Raw genomic sequence first — 19,199 nt, 5'->3', positions numbered from 1 at the left:
TAAGAGTGGAGGAATCTGGCCCTCCTTGTTTCAGTTTTTCATTTGCTATTGTTATTAGTTAAACGTCCTGTGCTTTAATTCACTAGCATTAAGGGGCAATATCACACCACTCATTTGTAAACAGTCCCCGTTTAAATCAACAGAGAGCACTGCCTGAAAATCTGTGGTACAATATGGCCCAGTGTGCATGAGCATTTCACTTAGTGTGTGAGTTAGAGAAAAGGCACAGTCTAAATAATGTTTATTCTACAAATTAAAACAATGAATTAAAGTTGTCATCTCCCACTTGGGGTGATTATTTTTAAAGCTAATCCTGAATTTACAATTTTTTCCATATTACAGAGAAACCTACAGCCGCTGAACGGCGACGAGGTCCCAACCAAGAGCTCCCACTTCCACCCCTACCAACGACAGCCCAAAAGTAAAAGCTAGTTTCATTTCCTTTCTTATAGCTATAGACACGAGACTCGCTACTAAGTTTGAACAAAATGATGTGAGAGATTCAGAGGGAAGCATTCTTCTCTCTGCAGCTTTTACTTCCCTTTTAAAGTTTTATTTCCTGAGACTTTTACTTCAGTCCTCAACCTCATGGGGGAACATATACATCACCACACACACTCTGTTATTGCTTTCTTCCATACACATGCTCAGTTATTCAAACATAGGTGTTAGGTAGACATCCTCATACCTTTCGCTAATCTCTAAATATTTATTTCAGGCCATTACCTCAAAAGCCACCAGCCCTACCAAGTAAGCACAATTTATCTTTTATAGTAAGTCTGGGTTTATTTCAATTGCCACATATATATTCATTGGATTCTGAATATGTTGGTCTCTGTAACACATGAGATTAAAATACCCAGCTGGTTGTATGGTATTAGCTTAATTAGTACAATTAAGGAAGACCAGTGGGACTTACTGGGAAAGTCAATGGGAGTTGTGCACCTAATTCCCCTTTGTGCCTCTGAAAGTCAAAACCTAAGCCAGTTTGGGCTGAATTCTATAAAATTCCATCTGGCTTCCATACCACACAAGACCCCAAATATAACATTTTTCTGGGCTGGTTCAGTCTGCAACTTGGAAGCCAGATGACGTTTTTATTGAATCCAGCCATTTGTTCTTGCACTACAGAAAAAAATGGAATACTTTCATTATGACTAATGCTTAAATTCTGCTGTAAATAATACTTTTAAGAGGCAGTTGGAAATATTTCAATTTACAGTTTCAGATTTAGGGCAAGATTTCTTATATGCAGTTCATTATTTTTACACAGATAGAATTGTAAATTAGATAAAATGATAATATATATCAGAAAGATTTCAGCATTTCCATTATATGGTTATAAATTATCCAGAGAATTTTAATAGGCTCCAGAATTTACTTTTATGAAGATATTGGTCACTCTCTTAAAGTGGGATGGATTGTTCTCCTTATTCCTTTAGCCAACAGAGTTGTGACAATCTATTGCATCATTGTTTCCTCCTACCTCTGCCCCCAACAAAATAATAGGAATAGTTACATTGGACACTTACACGTGTTACACCTTGTTCTTCCCAGAACCGCTAGACACTGCAAACCGCACAATGGGCACTCTTCCACGCAGCAGCATTTCAGCTAGTTTGGATACTACAGACCAGGTATGAAATTAGCTAAGGGTTAAAAGAGACACATGAGGAAGCATGTGCCATCAGGTTCTGTTGTAAAAGGAGTCTTACAGAGAGACCCCTGGCTCTCTGATCCTACACTTCTTCACACCATCTACTCTCCAAGAAAGCATAATCCTGTGCTGAGGGTGCTTGTGGTCCATTTCCTTCCTTATGATAACAACTTTGGCCCTATCTACAGTGAAATCTTTTGTCAGGGTATAAGTCATCTAGTTGCCCAGTTCCAGCTCAAAATAGGTGGAACACACAGGATGTTAAAGCCATGCTAAACTGTAGAATTACGATTAGATAGAGTTATACAAAACCTAGGCAGGAAAAGTTTTCTTGTGCAATGTAAACAAGAACTGAAAAGCAGCGTAGTCAAACTTCTGTTTCAGGTCTTCACTTTACTCGCTATGGGATTGTTTGATGCAAACAGAAAATGCCTTATTGGTATATTTAGCCCAGTCCTGGGTGCAGATAGATATAGAGTGCACTTCATTGCCCTTTTCCTTTTTGTATTTCATAGCTGAACTCAGCTGCTCACTAGCCTTTCTGAAAGTATGTGTCCACATGTTTAGTCCAAAGCCGTGCAAACTGTCTGCAGTTGTTGTGTCAGTGGATAAATAATGAGAGATCCAAGAATACACTAGTGGGAACACACACTTGTGAACCATGCTAGGTAGAGATCCTCCAGCCTTGTTGGAGCATGAGTCTGCCAGAGATAGTACAACACAGCAGCACAGGAATGCACAAGACAGAGTCATATTTAAAAACATTGCCCTGTTTAATGCAGTTTGGTTCGTCAGCAGAGATGGGATCTAAGAGACTAAGTGAGAGGCCACTGGTTGCCCACACCCTTCTCTATGAAAACTACGATCCTTCCACCTGACAAATAATCTTAGTCCCTCCCCATCAGCCTTGCGCCCTGCTGCTCCCTAAAACAGATTTCCTTTCACTATAAACCCCTTTTGGAATTAGTGCCAAGTTATCTTTGTGAATAACTGGAAAACTTTTTCTATTTTGTATTTCAACATAACAGGTTTGAAAAAATCTAAGAAAATATGGCTACTTTTATTTCAATATGTCCCCTTCCGTCTCCCTTTGGAAGATGGCAGAAGACAGAATGCAGGAAGTCATCCTGTCTAGTAATCACAAACGAAGTAGAAATAGTTCTGTTGAGGGCCGAACAAAGGCTCTATTATTGCAGAACCAGTAACACTAAATGTTCTAAAGGCTGATATGACAAAGATAATACAGCAGCAAGGGGAACACAAAGAACTTGCAATTGTGGAACAATTTTAACAGTCGGTCATAGTGGATATTATGAAAAATCTTTTTTCATAAAAATAATCCAGCAGATACAAAAGCAAACAGCTTGTAACAATTATATTTGGAGCTTTTAATATAGCAGCTATGGACAAAACCAGAAGATTGACTGACTAAAAGATCCATTTCACCAGAAAAAGTGAAACATTGCTGATGAAATCAATGATATTTTCCCCAAAATTATAATTTACACTGGCATTATCATTTGCTGCAGCAAACTGTACAGCATAGGTGCTCTTTGAGTTTGTTTGGTTCATGAAGGCAACACCTTCATTAAATGGTTGACTGCACAGCTGGCATGAGCTCTCTGTTCAGCTAGGTTATTCCCAACAGTTTGTGACAGAAGGAAGAAGGAAGGTTTCAGGGAGAAGCTGTTTTTGTCTATTCTATATAGGTTTTTATACAGCGCTAATCACCACAGTACGAGAGCATTCCAGATTTGCCATTGCTCCCCCTGCTCCATTACAGTTAACATAACAGTTCCAGTCACACTGTATTATGTTTGAAGGACTCGTGGACCCCTTGCACTGTAAAGAGGAGAGGGGTGGGTTGTTGTTAAACCTTCCTGTGAAAGCAACAACTTTATTGTAATGCAGTTAAGATGATGTATGAAAATAAAATGACATACTCCTTCCCTCAAGAAAAAGTGACATCATATGTACACTCATGGAACTCAGAAATGATGAAGGTTAAATTTAAAATGAAGACAGGGTGGCACGGAGTTCCTGGGTGATGCTCTGGAACTGCTCCCTACAAAACCAGTCAGGACTCTGGTGAGCAAACTGTCTTCAGGGCAAGAAGCTCACATGGCTTCCACCTTCCTGGGTCTGACCTTTGGAGCATTCAGCATCCTCTGCCTCTCCGTGCGCTTCCCACAGCGAGTCTGCCCTGGTGGGGTCCTGGAGAAGCCACAGGGTCCTGCACCCCCACTTCGCAGTCAGACATGACTCTTAGCCAGCCAGTAAAACAGAGGTTTATTAGATAACAGGAACATGGTCTAAAACAGAGCTTGTAGGTACAGAGAACAGGACCCCTCAGCCAGGTCCATCCTGGGGGCAGCAAGCCAGACACCCACATCTGCATTCACTCCTGGTCCCCAGCTAGCTCCAAACTGATGCACCCTCCAGCCCCTCTTCCTCTGGGCTTTGTTCCTTTCCCGGGCCAGGAGGTCACCTGATCTCTTTGTTTTCCAGCACCTTTAGCTATCGCCTTGCTGGGGGGAAGGGCCCCGGCCATTAGTTGCCAGGTGATAGAGTGTCAGCCATTTATGTGCACTGGCCCTTTGCTCTGCAACACTCTCACCCCCTAGAGACTTAAGAAATGCATGGGGAAACTGAGGAACCCACACAGTATTCAGAGGAAACATTAAGAACAGTCCCACTTCGTCACACAGGGTATATTCTAGCAAATTCTATAAAGAGTCTTATGAAGAGGTTGTATGCATGACACCCACAGAACAGCACTAACTATACAATGAACATTTATTGTGACAATTCCAGCTGTTCGCAGTAATAATTGCTAACTTAGCAGCCACTTGACATACAAACTATAAACTCACAAGTCTGCATACACACCCTTAAAGGGAAAAAAAAGCCCCAGATCATTCTCCCACTTTATTTTTTTTATGAAAATCCAATAGGAAGGAATAAAAAAAACCCTCTTGGGATTGTGTGATGGGAGAGCTACAGGAAGTATAGTGAAAACATTAAGATTTGCTAAGCTTACCTGCATCTTCCCTTACTTCATTCTGTACAACTCCATATGCCTAACCATTGAATGCTTTCAGAGCCAGTGGCAATCTGGAGTCCAGTAAGTCATTACGGACTTATATCCAGATTCTGTCATCCTATATTTCACTTTTGATTCTGCTCACACATACAAATACAACTGATGTCTTGCAAATATACTTGCACTCCTGCATTAACCGCTTTTATAGGGAAATGGGAGAGGCTTTTAACACATAGGGCCCAGGGTAATGGCATTTATAGCAAAATGATGGATGCATTATAAGAAGTTAGATGGATTAGAACTATCATCTATAGAGAATGAAAGGCAGTCAAGAATAATTGTTACTTCCAGGGGGGGAGATAAATAACTATTTTAGACATATTTGGAGGCAGAAATTCCCAATCAACAGTTAGCACAAGCAACCCTTAAAAATAATAACTCATTATCAAAAGGAAGCTTCACTCTGGAAACACCCTACCACAAAGAATTGAGTAACAATCTCTCCTTTTAAAAATAAAAATAAAAGATAGAATAAAGATTCACTTCCCCAAAATCTGGAGCAGTTAGGGAGAAAGTATTTTGACTGTAGTATTTAGGCCAGCCCTCTTTCTTTTCTTCCAGGGACATGTGGGGGAAGGTCAAAGATAGCAGAGAAGTGCTGAGAGTCAAGGATGTGCTGAGCTCTCTCTTTCAGCCTAAGTACTAGCTCTATAACAAATTTTAGCTCACTTCAGCCATACTTTGACCGTAAGCTCTCACATATATGAAGAGGCCGTGTTTTATTCCTGTTGTCTTTGCTGCTACACCTTAGTACCCTAATCCAGTCCTTTACAGACAGAGGCTGCCTTGAAGGTTTCAGATCTTTTCAGAGGTCCTAGTTTTAGTTTGTTTTACTTTTTACCTGGTTCTAATTAAATGATTGAAACCACTTTAATGCCAATGCTATTCAGACCCATACAGTCTGGGGTTCCTGAAGTCCTGGTTATTTCCCCCACTCATGACTCTTCCCTTAGGACAGTACTCTTTTGTTTAATAAAATGCATGTTTCTAGTGAAGGGTCAGCGGGTCTGGCGGACCCTTGCATCTCAGTCCATCTGTGTGTACGTTATGTACCGCATATCATCATATGATAGAATAAAATAAAGCACATTTTTAAAATATTACAATAATTCCCCTTCCTGTACAGTAAGTACCACTGTTCCCCAACTGCAAGAAAAAATTTAATCTCCCCTCTGAATTACAGGAAAATAAATCTGAGCAAAAATATGTGCTTCCAGATACGCAATTAAGGTAATTTTTTCTAAAGCACCTGAGTGACTTAGGCGCCTAAAGGACCAAGTAATTTTGGAAAATGGGAATTAGGTGATTTTGACATTTTTGTCCTTACTATTTTTCTATACAGAAGATCCCAGCTTTTAATGATAACACTCTGCCCTTATAAACTGAGGTTTCAAAACATTTCACAGATATTAATAAATAAGTCTCACAACACTCCAAGAATTAGAAAAGTATTGTACCCATTTATAACTGGGAGAACTAACGCAGAGAAGTTTAGTGGCTTGCCTAAGATTATATAGCCAAGTCAATGGCAGATCCAGGGCCTGACCCCAGGAACTGTGATTCCTGCAGAAGGATCCTTTCAATAAATAATCAAAAGTTATCAGTACTCACTGGGGAGGGCGGCTTGTTCAATACACAGTCCTGCTGTCTGAGAAATGTTTGGAGGTATAAAAGCAGCCATCACCTCTAGCATCTAGGAGTATCCACTGGATGACAGAATCCAACTGGAGTGGAAGAAAAGAAATGGGGAGAGTGTAGTTTGCAGGATGCTTTAACCAGTTTTGAAAACTCTGTCAGTTTGGAGGAGAATGTGGTATGAATAGAATTAATGGCTGCTGCTTTGAGGAGCATGGGAAATTGATAGAGCAAAGGGGAAATCAGAGTGAAGTTTCCACCCATACAAGCTAAAGTTACTGTTACCTCTTTTTGAGCATCTAGTGAAAATATGGGTCCCTGCTGATTGTTTCAGCTGGGAGGCGAAATGGAAGTTGGAGTCTGGTACCTCTGATGCAATCTTATTTACAGAAAACATACAAAATTCTATTTCCCCAAACATGGGAGGAACCCCATAACAGGAGACAGTGTCCTCACTCGCAGCACTAAAAACTTTCTCTCTAGGCTTTCTGCAGTGTAATGCTCCCAGGTGCTTGTTCAGGCCCTCTCTGTCCTGCTTCTCTACTCACTCATACACTCTCTGTCTCTCCCCCGACCTCTCTGGTTAAGTCTACACTACGAGCTAGGGGCATGATTCCCAGCTTGCATACACATACTCTCAGAAGCTATCATTGAGCTAGCACATGTATAAATGGTAGTGGATCTGCAATAGCACATGTCAAGTACAAACCTATCCGAGCCCCACGGGTATGTACTTGGCTAAGCTGTGCCGCTGTTGCAGTCTGTGTTATTGCAGCTACATTACTATTTATACTTGTGCTCAGTCTCATTGAGCTGGTGAGTATGTTACATGAGCTGGGATTCACACCCTTAATTCACAATGAGACATAGCCTTACACACACATACACCCCCCCCCGTACCCAAAGACAATAACCTATGGAGCCTTCTACCCACATGGTCAAAATGACTGGGTAGGTTCATATACCCTTGGTCTTAGGGCATGTCTACACTACAAAATTAAGTTGACCTAACTTATGTCGGCATATAAGCACCGCACTAATTACATCACTTGTGTGTGTCTACACTTTGCTTCTTGTGTCAGCAGTGCGCATTCTCACCAGGAGCACTTGTACTGTCAGCATGAGGCATTGTCGGATAGCTTCTGAAAGCCAGTCAATGTAAGCAACGCAGTGGCTACGCTGATACTGCCTCAACCTAATTACATCAATATTGATTCTATGCCTCTCCTGGAGGTGGAGTCAAGTTATTAAGTCAGCGTAGCAGAGCAGTTACATCAGCGGGAGTGAAAATTTAGTGTAGACACTTACATAGTTAGGTCGATGTAAGCTGCCTTGCATCACCCTAACTCTGTAGTGTAGACCAGACATCATGTGGGGCTGTTTAGCTGTCTCACTCACCTATCTTAAATGAGGGGGTGGAGGTCATTACAGTTTAAATGGGGTTTAACCCAACCCACAGCGATATATTCAGAACTGAGAACAACCTTAGGTAGGGCGGAGTCACCACATTATACAACTTGCTTGATCTGGAGGGTGTAAAAGAAACCTGGCATCCTGTGGCCAACACCCACTGCAATACACAAAAATATGTTAAATCAGTATGTAAATATCAGCAAAAAATTATATTTAATTATTAATAGTTAAAATGACTCACAAGTCTCTCTCTTAATCCCTTCTCTTTCCACTGGAATAGTCTTCTGCTATACAAATGCCAACTATCCTCCATCTCCACATGGATACCTCTCCTTAAGATCTCCTCTCTTAGCATTCACTGACTGGTTTCAACTCATCCTTCATTTGAACTGCATCTGTCCAGTTAAGACCATGAGCTCCTGACAGAGGCCTGTCTTAACTATGTGTTTTCTAAAGTGTTCTGCCCACTTATGGTTCTCTATAATCATCATCATTTGGCAATGGATACACTACAGTATGTGTCCATATTTTATGATCCCTATCTTATAGCTGTGTAGTACAGAATATCCAATGAAGAAACCATCATTCTATTTTGCTGTAAGTTACAGAAGAAAACCAGGCTTTTCCACTGCATTGACAAAGGTCTCCATCTCTCTCACAGGATGCTGGTGTTCATGATAAAGCATGGTATGCAGCTTATTGTGATCGAAAAACTGCAGAAGATGCATTATACAAATCAAATAAGGTAAAGCAGGGAGTTACCATTTGCAGTATGCCTCTTTTAAGAACATTTTAGACACGTGGAATGGGGAATAAAACTTGAATTGTTCCCAGACAGTTTGGGCCCCACCCTGAACAGGTTAGAGTAGTGTTGGCTGAAGTGTGTCTACACAGTTTAGATTTGGTTGAAATGGTGATCTCTAAAGCCAATTAAAGTTGCACCTGTGTAACTCAGTACAGATTTTTGGCCCACTGGAGGCAATAGCATTATAGCAGCTAGAGATGGAAAAGATCTATTAACTCAGATACATCCCTTACAATGCAAGAAACAGGCCACAGATACTAAACAAGCTCCATCACTGCCCACTGTCTCATACTCAAATGCTGGTATCTGTAAAATTGGTCCTACCACTTTATTTCAAAATGATAACTTAACAACCCCCACACACACCACTGAGCCCTCTGACCTGGGCTTTAGCCTTTGTCTGAACTTCCTGACTGAGACTAGATCAGCCTGCACAAAGCTCTAATGCCACAGGGAGCATCACACTTAGGGCAGCACCCTATGTGCCAGGTAAAGGCACAGTCTTTCAGACTTTCTTTCCCCCAACAAATATTTCTTTTTTTATGGCTCCACCACATGGGACAGAGGGACAGAAGAGTGGGGTAATCTTTAGGATAGGATATCGCTGGCTAGGGAGCATTAGGGTAACCCCAACACTGGCTCTCAGTGTTCGTTTGCTGCTTTTGTAAAGCTGTTGAGAGCATTTCATCTGCTCAGGTTCTCTCTCCTTCCTTGCCTACCTACTGCCACTAGTGGCAGCTTGTACAGTCTTCACTTCCTAATGTCCTGTGATCCCCAGGAAGCTGTTATTACCTGCTACTAAACGACACCTGTATAAGCTAATATTGGGGGGAAACTCCCCCATTTCTCCCAGTGAATTTTGATACATCCTCAATGATAGCAACAAAATAAACTAATAAAATATTATTGCATTTCCTTTCCTTGATATAGGATGGATCTTTTCTGATAAGGAAGAGTTCTGGTCAAGATTCAAAGCAGCCGTACACACTGGTTGTGTTTTACAACAAAAAAGTGTATAATATCCCTGTACGATTTATTGAATCAACTAAACGATATGCACTGGGCAGAGAAAAAACTGGCGAGGAGGTGAGTGATTTTTCCTTTTTCAATTTTATGCCCTAATAAGTAAAAATGAAGGGGTCTATTTTAATTACATTGTTAGGATGTAAATCTTCATTCACCAAGATAAAAATATACCTCATCAAATAATTGATTTATCCTTCAGACTGAAAAATCCAAAGAAACAAATATAAAATAAGGTACTTTAAATCAGTGGCTCTCAACTTTCCAGACTACCATACCCCTTTCAGGAGTCTGATTTGTCCTGTGTACCCCCCAAGTTTCACCTCACTTAAAAACTACTTGCTTACAAAATCAGATGGCATACAAATTCAAAAGTGTCACAGCACATTATTACTGAAAAAAATTGCTTATTTTCTCATTTATACCAAATAATTATAAAATAAATCAACTGGAACATAGTCTTACATTTCAGTGTATAGTATATAGAGCAGTATAAACAAGTCATTGTCTGTAGGACATTTTAGTCTGTACTGACTTCGCTAGTGCTTTTTATGTATCCTGTTGTAAAAACTAGGCAAATATCTAGATGAGCTGATGTATCCCTTGGAGACCTCTGTGTACCCCGATTGAGAACCACTGCTTTAAATCCACCTCAGAAGGCAACTTAGGTTACTGCAAATTGGGACTTCAAAGTCACAGATTAGTTTAAAATATACAAATATATTTTATCATTTTGGACAGTCATCAGGATCAGAACTTCTCTTACTAAGTGTAAATTCTCCATCCTTTCTTGAAAACCAATCTTCTAACCATCCTTCATGCAACAGCTCCCATTGAACTCAATGGGATCTTTGAAAAAAGAACAGTTACATTTAAATACTTAGGGAGAAAATTATTCTGAACTGCTCCCTCTGTCTCCCCACCACTTACCAAAAAGAGAGTTGATATCTTGGGTTGCATTTGCATAACTGTTAAAACTCTTCTGGAGTGTAATCATAGAATCGTAGACCTGGAAAGGACCTCAAGAGGTCATCTGGTCCAGTCCCCTGCACGCGTGGCAGGACTAATTACTTAGACCATTCCTGACAGGAGTTTGTCTAACCTGCTCTTAAAAATCTCCCATGACAGAGACTCCACAACCTCCCTAGGCAATTTATTCCAGTGCTTAACCACCCTGACAGTTAGGAAGTTGTTCCTAATGTACAACCTAAACCTCCCTTGCTGCAATTTAAGCCCATTGCTTCTTGTCCTATCCTGAGAGATCAAGAAAAAAAATTTTTCTTCCTCCTCCTTGTAACAACCTTTTACATACTTAAAAATTGCTATCGTGTCCCCTTCCAGTCTTCTCTTTTTCAGACTAAACCCCATTTTTTCAATCTCCCCTCATAAGTCATGTTTTCTAGACCTTTAATCATTTATGTTGCTTTTCTCTGGTCTCTCTCCAATTTGCCCACATCTTTCCTGAAATGTGGAGCCCACAACTGAACACAATACTCCAGTTGAGGCCTAATCAGCATGGAGTAGAGTGAAAGAATTACTTCTCATGTCTTGCTTACAACACTCCCGCTAAAACTTTTTGCCCGAGGGCCACATCTAGGTATAGAAATTGTGTGGCAGGCCATGAATGCTCACAAAATTGGGGTTGGGGTTTGGGAGGGGGTGAAGGCTCTGGGGTGGCTCCAGAAATGAGGAGTTTGGATGCAGGAGGGGGCTCCAGGCTTGGGGGTGAGAGGTTTGGGGTGTAGGAAGGTGCTAGAGGCTAGGACCAAGGGGTTCAGAGGATGGGAGGGGGATCAGGACTGGGGCAGGACATTGGGATATGGAGGGGAAAGGGCTCCAGCTAGGAGTGCAGGCTCTGGGGTGGGGCTGGGGATAAGGGGTTTGGGGTGGAGGGTGCTCTGGGCTGGGACTGAGGGGATCAAAGGGCAGGAGGGGGATCAGGGCTGAGGCAGAGGGTTGGGGCACCAGGGGGTGGCTCAGGAGTGCAGGTTCGGGGTAGCGCTTACCTGAAGTGGCTCCCAGAAGCAGCAGCATGTCCCCTCTCCAGCTCCTACGCTGAGGTGCAGCCAGGCAGCTCTGCTATGCACTGCCCCATCCGCAGATGCCACTCTGGCAGATCCCAGTGGCTGTGGTTCCCGGCCCATGGGAGCTACAGGGGCAGTACTTGGGGTGGGCGCAGCATGCAGAGTGGAGCCCCCCCCGACTGACCCTACGCGTAGGAGCTGTAGAGGGGACATGCCACTGCTTCTGGAAGCCGCATGGAGCAGCCCCAACCCTGCTCCCCAGCTGCAGCAGGGCAAGCCCCAGACCTCACTTACCAGCTGGAGCTCGAGGGCCAGATTAAAACAGCTGGCAGGCTGGATGCAGCCCGCAGGCCATAGTTTGCCCACCCGTGTGCTAATACATACCAGAATGACGTTCGCTTTTTTTGCAACACCGTTACACTGTTGACTGATATTTAGCTTGTGGTCCACTATGACCCGAAATCCCTTTCCACAGTACTCCTTCCTGGGCAGTCATTTCCCATTTTGTATTTGTGCAGCTGATTGTTCCTTTCTAAATGGAGTACTTTGTATTTGTCTTTTGAATTTCATCCTATTTACTTCAGACCATTTCTCCAGTTTGTCCAAATCATTTTGAATTTTAATCCTGTCCTCCAGCACTTGCAACCCCTCCCAGCTTGGTATCATCCACAAACTTTATAAGTATATTCTCTATGCCACTATCTAAATCATTGATGAAGATATTGAACAGAACCAGATCCAGAACTGATCCCTGCAGGACCTCACTGTGTCAATGTTATGCTACATTGATAATCAGGCTATTTCTAAAGCAGTATGGAGATTTGGAGGTTCAAATACCATTATCACATGGTAGGAGGCCCTTTGAGGGAATTAGGCTTAGCCCCACCTGAGCTTCATTATCTGCCTCCCAGGGGATGGGTTTCAGGCCAGAGATGAGATAATAGCCTGAAGACCACCTGTTCTTCAGATAAAAGGCTGGCAAGGAGGTCAGGGAGACCTGCAGGAGGGATAGCTCAGTGCTTTGAGCATTGGTCTGCTAAATCCAGGGTTGTGAGCTCAATCCTTGAGGGGACCATTTAGGAATCTGGGGCAAAAATCTGTCTGGGGAGCAGTCCTGCATTGAGGGGGGGTTAGACTAGATCATCTCCTAAGGTCCCTTCCAACCCTGATAGTCTATGATTCTGGGAAAGGGGACAACCAACACCACCTTGCTTATGTATTTGATTTATGTTGGACTGTTGATTTTGAGAAATAAACCAACCCTCAAGTAAAGGGAATGAAATTTTACTACTGTTTGGAGCATTATTTGACACACTGGCTAGGGATTGGCTCCTGCAACCAGCTTCCAGATCACCTAGATCATCACCTTTGAATAGCTCAGCCTTAGTGGCCTGTCCCAAAACCTTCTTCCTAAAATGAGCAATAGGAGAACCGAAACATAACTATCATTACCACATATTTGTTCAAATTTCTCTATTCTACTGCCTCCTTCTACTGTTAGAGGACACAAAGTACACAGTGGAGGCAACATACTTAGGCACAGGGGAAGGGAGACACACCTATTTGATAACATGATCTCAGAAGATCCTGTAGTTCCAAAGATGACCATGACAGAGAGAAAGAAGATGAGGTAGTGATTCTTGTGATTTTCATTTTGTTAGCCAAGTAATCTATGAGACTTCTAACTGATTTCTGTTTTCTCAATCCAGCGCTTCACAAGTGTTGCTGAAATAATAGAGAATCATCAGCATACACCCCTTGTTTTAATCGACAGCCAAAACAACACAAAAGATTCCACCAAACTGAAACATATTGTTAGAGTTTCATAATTACACTGAACTGTAACAAGATCAAGAGTTTTATATGTATTTTTCCAACTTCCCAAAGTTTCTGGATCAAGTATTTTAAACAAAAATTTTTTTAAAAATTCAGTGCTTGAAGAACTACATCTACTACAGCTCACTGTTTTCAAGAAAGCAATTCCTTTGCAAGATCCAGAGTTCTTGAAAGTAGAATGACTGTAACTAAGAAATGGACCGCTGTATGCAACCTGACAAGGATAGTATTTTATACCATGTCTGGGATTTCGAGATATGAATGGATTAGCACTGCCTAGAGCTCTACTCCGAATGTCTGATTCATGAGGTTTTTGGTTGTATTTTTAAATGTGCAAATAAAATGTAAAAATACTGTAAAATGAATAATGTACAGTAATATTACTGGTTGATATTTATTGTTGTGCTTCTAACTGCTGTCAGAGTACTTTAGTATAGCTTGTGTTTATCTTAGTGTGAATATTATCTTTCCATGAGCTGCTTCATACCTTCTATTGTTACAAAAAATATCAATGTACAGTTTGCTCATATGCCTGTATTTTTTCTCCCATGTATATTTTTGGCTAGACAGTTTTCTCAAATGCCTGTCTGCAAATTGTTACCTGTAGGATTTAGTGCTTAATGTAGGAACACCAGGTTCCTTCATTGCTAAATATTACTTAAACACTACATTCTTGGGCAATCAAGAGGGAAATTGAGGCAGGATTACTACAGTGCCATGCTGCAGGTTGGCATGTTCCAGGATCACCACCTGTACAATTCAAGCATCTGCCATTAGTAGATAAAAGAGACAAGGTGGGTGAGGTAATATTGTTTATTGGACCAACTTCTTTAGGTGAAAGGTACAAGCTTCCAAGCTACACCGAGCTCTTCTTCAGGTCTGGAAAAGATAATCAGCGTCCCAGCTAAAAACAAGGTGGGACAGATTTTTTTTAGCGTAAGGGATAAACAGCTGTTGCAAGAGATCCTTTAAGATGAAGTGGGCAATTAACAGCTCTGCAGTCATAGGACAAAGGAGGGTTAGTGGGTTACAGACTGTTGTCATGAGTAAAATAAGTATCTCTATTGAGTCCATGATTTTTTTAATCTAGCCAAGTTATGAGTTCAAGCTCCCAGTCATGACATGACTAGGAAATATGTCAACTGTTTTCATCAGATACCAAGTCAAGTGGGTTCTAAATATATTAAGTTGTTTTTAGTCTGACAGCTGAGGACATAGTAATTATTTGTTCAGATATCTTCCATATTACAATGCAATACAAAAAAAGTACTCCAGTTGACTTTAAGAATAATTAATGCATAGATAAATGTTGAATCAGTGAACAATAATTTTAGGGCTAAAAGTAAGGCTTAATTGTAAGGAAGACAAAATGTAGTACTCAACCTGCTTTTAATTCCAGAGCTTGGCGATGATGCGGAACGATCTCACTTACTTATTCATATTAACATGCAAGAATTAGAGTACTTGATGTCTGCCTGGTACTAAAATTGCAGCATAATGACCAAGTAGTGTAATTTATTCCTGCCAGTACTGTTCTTTGAAAGACATGGGAGCTCACATTCTCAAAATTCAAAAGCTGAGACAAAACTACATTTCTTTCTGTCTCTAAAACCACCCCTAGTAGGCAAGTTGTAAAAAGTCAGAAAAACTGGGTGCTGATGTCACAATAGCTCTGGAACAAAGCGATACTAAAACTTGTTACAGAAGTTGTTTGTTATACTTTGTGTATTGCTATTGTAACAAAGAATACACAATGGGCCAAATTCTAGGCCCACTAAGGTCACTTTGCACATCTGGAATGGCAGGAGCACAGCGCTGTTAATATTTTAGCCCAAAGCATTTAGTTATTCTCCAGATTTTCATAACAGGAGAAATGCTAGCCCCATACCTGTAAACAATTACCATCCACTCCCAATAAGTGTGCTAAAATTTTAATGTCTGTCTCTTTATATACATATACACACTATATGCAAATTACATTAAGAATGTTAACGTTACTAAGCACTCAGACATTAGGAAATGTCAACATTAGGCTCTGTGCAACCTTAATTTGGCATACTTGTGCACATGCATTATGATATAGTCTTTAATTACATGATCAACTACTATTTTTCTACACAACCACCACTTCATTCAGTACACAGGATGGTGTGTGCTCACTTGAGTAGCTATTCAGTATTTTGTTTTCTATATATGGCCCCATACCTTATTTACTGCATAATATTCAAACCTACTCTGAAAAGAGAATTATTTCCTCACGGGCTTTTCTATGATGCTCATCACTATAGTATCTGATTGTTGTGAAAATAAATGAATATACGAGAAGCATTCACAAAGTGAACAGTGGTATTATCCCCATTTTACAGATGGGGAACAGAGACAAAGAGGTTAAGGTCAAAAGGCTCCAATAATTTTTGGTGCCCAATGTGCAACTCCTAGGACCTTACTTTAAATTTTTTATTATATAGCACTTCATATGTTCAAAGCACAGCTCCCCCGATTATAGTTCCCACTGTAAGTGCTCAGCACTTCTGTAACAGACTCCAGGTTATCAAGTCAGACACTCAGAAAACAGTGAACACACAATTAGTGACCACCTGTGAAATTCTGGTTTAAGTGACTTGCCCAGCATCACAGAGGAACTCTGTGGCAGAGGCAGGGATAGAATCCAGTTCTCCAGGACAGCACTCAACTGTCTAAACCATGAGACCATCTTTTCTCTTCTTGCAATCTTCTACCTCACTCACTACACAACTTCCAACTTCTGCAACAAATAAAACAGGTCCTACAAACAACAGCCCCCTTTACTACGCAACACTGATTATCCCTAGAGTACCATACCTCTAACCCACTGAATGAAAAGGGGGTCCTGTGGGGGAAAAAAAAGTATGTGGTCATGTAATTAGACTTATAATACATATGCATGCATCAGGGAGGAAGGATAGCTCAGTGGTTTGAGCATTGGCCTGCTAAACCCAGGGTTATGAGTTCAATCCTTGAGGGGGCCACTTAGGGATTGGGGGCAAAAATTGGTCCTGCTAGTGAAGGCAGAGGGCTGGACTCAATGACCTTTCAAGGTCCCTTCCAGTTCTAGGAGATTGGTATATCTCCAATTATTACCTTAAAATTAAGGTTGCACAGGTAACCTTACTTCTGACATTTCCCAACTTTTAAGTGCTTGACTTTGCAACTTTATTCATGTTCTTTTAACATAGGATATTACACAAAAAAACTAGGTTTTTAAGAATTGGAAAAAATTGGAAAAAAGAATTCTATCGTGGCATCATATTGACACCTATATGGAGCCACAGCACAGAACTCTGCCTTTGAGTTAACAGACTAACTGATAGCAGCAGTAGGTTGTCATCCTCAATATGGACCAGCCACTAGAGGGGAAGACACTTTGCCGGTGCATTTCCACAGATTTTTGCTGACAGCAGAGGAATGATTGAAATCTTGAATTCAATTCCAGGTTCTGGAAGGAAGTGTGCTCTAGTAGACACAGACCAATCAGCCCCTGTTCCTTCCTCCTCCACCAAAAAAAAAATACATGGTCCCTTCTGCTCCTGTCTCAGTCCCATCTCTCCCCAGCCAGCCTCCTCATCCTAGTCCCATTCTTCTCCAACATGCTCCCTAAGTACCAATTTTCCTTCCAACACAGCTCACAGTCCCAGTATCCCCACCCATTTCCTTGTGCAGCCAGTCCCAGACTCCAGGCCTCTCATCCAACCTCAGTCTTCCTCCTCCACCTGTTCTCATTTTCCATTGTGCCGATTTCCCCTTCCCATGCTCCTTGTCCCATTCTACTCCCACAGTTGCTGTCAGCCTGGTTCTTGTCCCCACTGCAATCAAATCAGGCTGTTGCTCTTTCACACTACCTAGGCACCAGCAGAAATGCCAGGACTGGACAATGGGATGGATTACTTGATAAATTCTGCTCTTCTGTTCATTCCCTCTAAAGCATCTGGCACCGGCCATTATCTGAAGACAGGATACTGGGCTGGGTGGAATCTTCCAACTCTCAGTTCCTGTGCCTAATACCACAGCAACCTGCATGGAAATTCCTGCTCAGTCCCTGCACTCCAGACTGTAGCATACTCAGTGGAGACCAAAATCCTCAATTTTGTTGCTCAACTTCAAGTATTTATGCCACGTGAATGAACAAAGATCTTTCAAAGGCTTAAAATTTGGCCAAATTTGGGTGGTTTTTCACAAGAAGAGAAAAAGGCACAAATCTGACACAAAGACCGTGCCATGCCCCTGCCAAATTTCAAATCCCTGCTCCCACATATAAAGGCACTAGAGCACAACTAAACTATTTTCCCCAAATGTTGTTTTTGGAAGTGGCTGAACAATTTTTGCTGGAACTTTCAAGAACAGCCTGAAGTAGAAACCCAGCATGCAAAATTTCAACCCAAACAGTTAAAAGTTTGGCAAAATAATAAGCAACTAAAGACAAGGTCTTATAATGGGAAATGTCAGACAACCTCAACAGCAGGCAGCACTACCAACTGCAGCTATGTTTAATAAAAAGATTCTGGTGTGTGGTCTATTTATATGATCTTTACTTTGATGTTAGCAATAACCAATTCTAAAAAGTGTTTCCATATGAACCAACATTTTTTTTTAAATCAATGAAATTTGGTAACTGTGTGGCTGCAACCCTTGCCAGTAGGTTTTCAGAAAGATATTTACAAATGCACTTTATGTACCTCTTAATACCTCTTAACAGGATCCTTCATCTGTAACACAAAGATGCACACTGAATGCTTTAACTCTGAAGAAGCTGATATTTTCCAGACTATCAGCCACACAATACTTATGAAAAATGTATACAGACAATGTGTGTGTATAAATATAGTTCCCCCAAAAATTTGGAGTGATACCATATTACAACAGTCAATCACTGCATCCATATAATTCTGGATGGTGCAGCAGAATGTGTGAAGGTACAATTAAATCCTCAAGAGTCTTTTGTAACTGGCTCAATTAGTAGTTAGAGATATAAAATTGATAAATCATATTGAGTTTTATAAAGGATCAAAATTTAATGTCAATATTACAGGAATGAATTTCAAAAGCAACAGAATTTTAGATTTACAACAAAGATCCATATACCCACTCAGTCTGCTTAAGAGTTGCTTTGCTGCAGCCAGGGGGCTAAAATCACCATTATCATGTATGCTCTCACTTAGCTGCACTGCAGCACAAGCCACACAGAAGTAGCCCAAGTAGTAGATTCTTCATAAATTAGTGTTAAAAAGCCAGGCAAGAGCCTCAGAATATTTCTTTTCTCCCCACTATATTAAAAGCTTTGCAAAATTAACAAATTGTGTGACAAATTAATTATGAGGCTTAAATTTAATCATGAAAGGAAAATATTTCACACTTAATGAAATATTTGATCTGAAATGCTGCTCCATATGTGAATGCAAATATATATGTTTCAATCTAAATCCACTTATATACCCATTTATTACAGAGCTGAAGTAAAAACACCTCATGAATGACGCAAGTCATTAATTACACAGTTTTCTACCACCAAATTGCTTATTTTCATTTCCAGTAAAGACTGCTGCTTTGCTTCTACATAACAAAGCAACACACACTCTTAAGCACCTTCAAAACACATACCAATGCATTTTTTCATACTTCCACTCTCCCCCACCAATTTAGGTGTCGGCATTATTCATGCGTAAAAAA

At 40.9% G+C, this 19,199-nt stretch overlaps 1 protein-coding gene across 7 annotated transcripts in view; it reads left to right on the top strand.

The window, feature by feature from the left end:
* Positions 1-13,505, top strand: part of BLNK (B cell linker) — a 72,376-nt gene extending 58,871 nt beyond the window's left edge. For 6 of the 7 annotated variants that reach the window (XM_045023027.1, XM_045023022.1, XM_045023023.1 and 3 more), the window contains 6 exons: positions 343-421; positions 719-750; positions 1,558-1,637; positions 8,470-8,553; positions 9,544-9,699; positions 13,370-13,505. In XM_045023027.1, coding sequence (XP_044878962.1) covers positions 343-421; positions 719-750; positions 1,558-1,637; positions 8,470-8,553; positions 9,544-9,699; positions 13,370-13,489 — 551 coding nt within the window. In that variant the 3' untranslated portion in view covers positions 13,490-13,505. Of the gene's footprint in view, positions 1-342; positions 422-718; positions 774-1,557; positions 1,638-8,469; positions 8,554-9,543; positions 9,700-13,369 lie in introns of all 7 variants that reach the window. The other variant, XM_045023025.1, reaches the window with a different exon arrangement.
* Positions 13,506-19,199: the final 5,694 nt, after the last annotated feature.

This window comes from Mauremys mutica, chromosome 7 (genome assembly GCF_020497125.1).
Source record: "Mauremys mutica isolate MM-2020 ecotype Southern chromosome 7, ASM2049712v1, whole genome shotgun sequence".
Taxonomy (NCBI): Eukaryota; Metazoa; Chordata; order Testudines; family Geoemydidae; genus Mauremys; species Mauremys mutica.
This window is presented reverse-complemented; position numbering and strand designations above follow the sequence as displayed.